Source organism: Cynara cardunculus, assembly GCF_001531365.2.
Source record: "Cynara cardunculus var. scolymus isolate 2C chromosome LG 4, CcrdV1, whole genome shotgun sequence".
NCBI classification, from domain to species: Eukaryota; Viridiplantae; Streptophyta; class Magnoliopsida; order Asterales; family Asteraceae; genus Cynara; species Cynara cardunculus.
The window spans coordinates 11,487,803-11,491,110 of NC_037531.1; the positions used below are offsets into that span (position 1 = coordinate 11,487,803).

The following is a 3,308-nucleotide window of genomic DNA, read 5'->3' on the forward strand; positions in this document are numbered from 1 at the left end:
TAAATAAAAAACAGAAAATAAAATAATATATTAATTAATAATTTCATTTAAATAATAATAAAATAAAAACTAATAATAACAAAAGGACAAAAAAAACACAAAAAATCATAAAACTAATAATTTGAAACCTAAGTAGGGGTGCCATTGGCAATGGCTAGGGGTGCCATTAGCCCACCCCTTATTAAATATGATATATTATGGAATGAATTTGATGTTTTAAAATGCACAATTTCCTTGGCAATCAACACCCCCTATTAAGGGGGTGCCATTAGCACTGCCCTTTCAACAAACGACAGGGACGAAAAACGTAAATTACTCAAAATTCAATAATCAGGAAACATTCAAAAAGTGAGATCGTGGGTACAACAAATATAACATATAAGTACAAGTGATTAAAGCATGATTGCTCGAATTGATGTAAAAACCCCATTTTTTCTCCACAAATCTCTCTCATCCTCAACCTTTTCCCTCAATAATCTCTCCCCCATTCCCTAAATTCAATTCAAAACCTGACCAGATCCTTCTGGTTATCTGTCTATCTATCACTCATCGGAAGAAATGGCATTGTCGGCGCGTGAGCAGAATGTTTACATGGCGAAGCTCGCCGAGCAGGCGGAACGTTACGATGAAATGGTTGAATTCATGGAGAAAGTATCGGAAACTGATGAACTCACAGTAGAAGAGCGTAATCTCCTTTCTGTTGCCTACAAGAACGTCATCGGTGCTCGCCGTGCTTCGTGGCGTATCATTTCGTCGATTGAGCAGAAAGAGGAGTCGCGTGGTAATGAGGATCATGTGTCTGTGATTAAGGAGTACAGATCGAAGATCGAGGCGGAGCTATCGAAAATTTGCGACGGGATTTTGAAGCTGCTTGACTCGAGACTCATTCCTTCGGCGTCTTCTGGTGATTCGAAGGTGTTTTATCTGAAGATGAAGGGAGATTATCATCGTTACCTTGCTGAGTTTAAGACCGGCGGTGACCGTAAAGAGGCCGCCGAGAGCACTCTCACTGCCTATAAGTCCGCTCAGGTTAATTTTTTCCTTTTGAATTTATGCGATATGAAATTGTTGTTTGCTTTGAAAAGTATTTCACTTTGGCAATAACTGAAGAATGTGATGTGCACAAAAACAAAAACTTCTAAGATGACAGATTAGGCTTTTTCTCCCTTTGAAACTACATAATTATAAACATGCTATGAATGCTTTTTTATTTTTCATATCGTTTTTTGTTTGGATGTATCCACAATGACTGTGACTGCTGTATGTCATTGAGTTATGCATTTAGGAACCTACAATCATGTGATGTTTGTTATTTGTGTATCCTCATTGAGGATGATTGATATATGCAGATTCATATAATACAGGTGTGTGCATTATTTCAATGACTTCATTTATATTAAATGTTTTCTGCAAGGATCTATGATGAATTACAGTGATTTTTTTGCATGATTCTAATGAAGCTATTTCATTATTTTCTGGCTTGAGTTCCAATTACTGAAAAGAAATTTGTACACAAATAATAGTTTAACATACATTGAGTAGATCTTTTTGTGGTACAATTAAGGATTAAAAATATAAGTGACTGACTTATCCATTTTGGTCATCAAAAGTTAGCATAAGACATAACCTAATGTTATTATGTACGAGTTTAAGATTTTTAAAATTTTTTCTGCAGGATATTGCAAACACCGAACTTGCCCCGACACACCCAATTCGCCTTGGACTGGCTCTAAACTTCTCTGTCTTTTACTATGAGATTTTGAACTCTCCAGACCGGGCTTGTAACCTTGCCAAACAGGTATGAGCTATATTTTTGTCATAGCAACTCAGATTTATGTACCATTTGGGAACTCATTTCTATTCTTAAGGACCCTCTCCACTTCTTTCTATCTAAAGTGGCTTGATTGTGTCATTTCTCATGCTTTTCCAGGCCTTTGATGAAGCAATTGCTGAGTTGGATACCTTGGGCGAGGAGTCCTACAAAGATAGCACTTTGATCATGCAACTTCTTCGTGACAACCTCACCCTGTGGACCTCCGATATGCAGGTATAAATGATGTTTTCCTCTTATTCCACATTTCTAAAAAGAGAGTCATTAACACGGGATAGAGCAATTGAGCCTGGCCAGGCCTTGTAGGTCTCCATTCCAGCAAACCAGGACCAATTCCACTACAATCATATCCATATGGTCTCCATGGTCCTGTCTTTTTGTCTCTCTACGGTTTAGAACTTTAGATGTTAAATTCTTTTGTTTTGTTGATATTTGGATTGTTGTAGCGCAACATTGGTTAGACATGAACCATCAAACCTATATATATATATATATATATATATATATTTCCATCACTGTTTCAGAAAGAGATTCAAAGGGGTTCCATATCTCCTCAGATGGTATTTGAGCCGAGGTCTAGCACCACCTAGGGACTCGACACACTCTTTTGCATTTTTTCTTGGGGGCAGTGTGGCACGTTTTGCCTCATTTTGAGGGGGCATATTAGAGTCTTTCATCAGCTAGATATGGACCATCAAACATGTGTGTGTTGGAACTCCTCTGTGTGTGTACGAGGGCTCTTTTAGAGAGCGATTCAAAAGGGCTCCATATATTCCCACATCAATCATTTAGAGAGATTCAAAAGAGTTCCAATTTTTCTCACATTGATCTTCTAAAGAAAGATTCAAAAGGGTTCCACGTATTCCCGATAAAAACATGAATTCTGGTTTTGTTGCTATTGCAGGAGGATGGAGCTGATGAAATTAAGGAAGCACCTGCTCCAAAGCAAGGTGAGGAACAACAACAGCAGTGAGAGGGTTTGCACCCTCATCTTAACCTTTCTTTATCTTTCTTTCTTTCTTTTTTAATTTTATTAAGGAGAATTTGGTTGCATATAGCTTCCAACTTCTCCATCTTTATGAATTCTTTTGGTCATCTTCTAATTTAGTTTCATCTTCTTAATGATTCAAGTGTTTTGAATGAATTATAATCGCTTACTTTTGTGTATTGATACATCGATATCATCTTCTTCATTCTTTCCCACATGTAGTTTGTTCTACAAAGCTTTTGCCACAAAGTTTATAAACTATGTCTTAGGGGTTAACACAGGATTTGAAATACCAACACAATGTTTTTTTTTTTTTTTTGAAGTATATAATATTTATATACGACAAATGCAACAAATAAACTCACACACCCTCCTCACCTATGGTGAGTTTTGAACCCCTGACCTTCTAGAAGGCCAAGGGCTATGATACCGCTAGGTCAAAGGCCCTTTGGTAATACCAACACAATGTTTGTGGCTTGAAAAATGAAA

General features: G+C 37.1%; 1 protein-coding gene across 1 annotated transcript; it reads left to right on the forward strand.

Moving 5' to 3' along the window:
- Positions 1-463: 463 nt before the first annotated feature.
- LOC112511112 (14-3-3-like protein) lies at positions 464-2,998 on the forward strand. The gene is made up of 4 exons (XM_025116553.1): positions 464-1,029; positions 1,676-1,798; positions 1,931-2,047; positions 2,736-2,998. Exons 1-4 carry the CDS (start codon positions 559-561, stop codon positions 2,802-2,804), a joined length of 780 nt encoding a protein of 259 aa, XP_024972321.1. The 5' UTR covers positions 464-558; the 3' UTR covers positions 2,805-2,998.
- Positions 2,999-3,308: the final 310 nt, after the last annotated feature.

What these genes read in the sequence shown, in the direction of transcription:
- LOC112511112 (XM_025116553.1), top strand. Translation starts at nt 559, where the DNA reads ATGGCATTGTCGGCGCGTGAGCAGAATGTTTACATGGCGAAGCTCGCC. An exon ending in CTGCCTATAAGTCCGCTCAG is followed by an intron (nt 1,030 to 1,675) that starts GTTAATTTTTTC and finishes TTTTTTCTGCAG; the next exon opens with GATATTGCAAACACCGAACT. An exon ending in CTTGTAACCTTGCCAAACAG is followed by an intron (nt 1,799 to 1,930) that starts GTATGAGCTATA and finishes ATGCTTTTCCAG; the next exon opens with GCCTTTGATGAAGCAATTGC.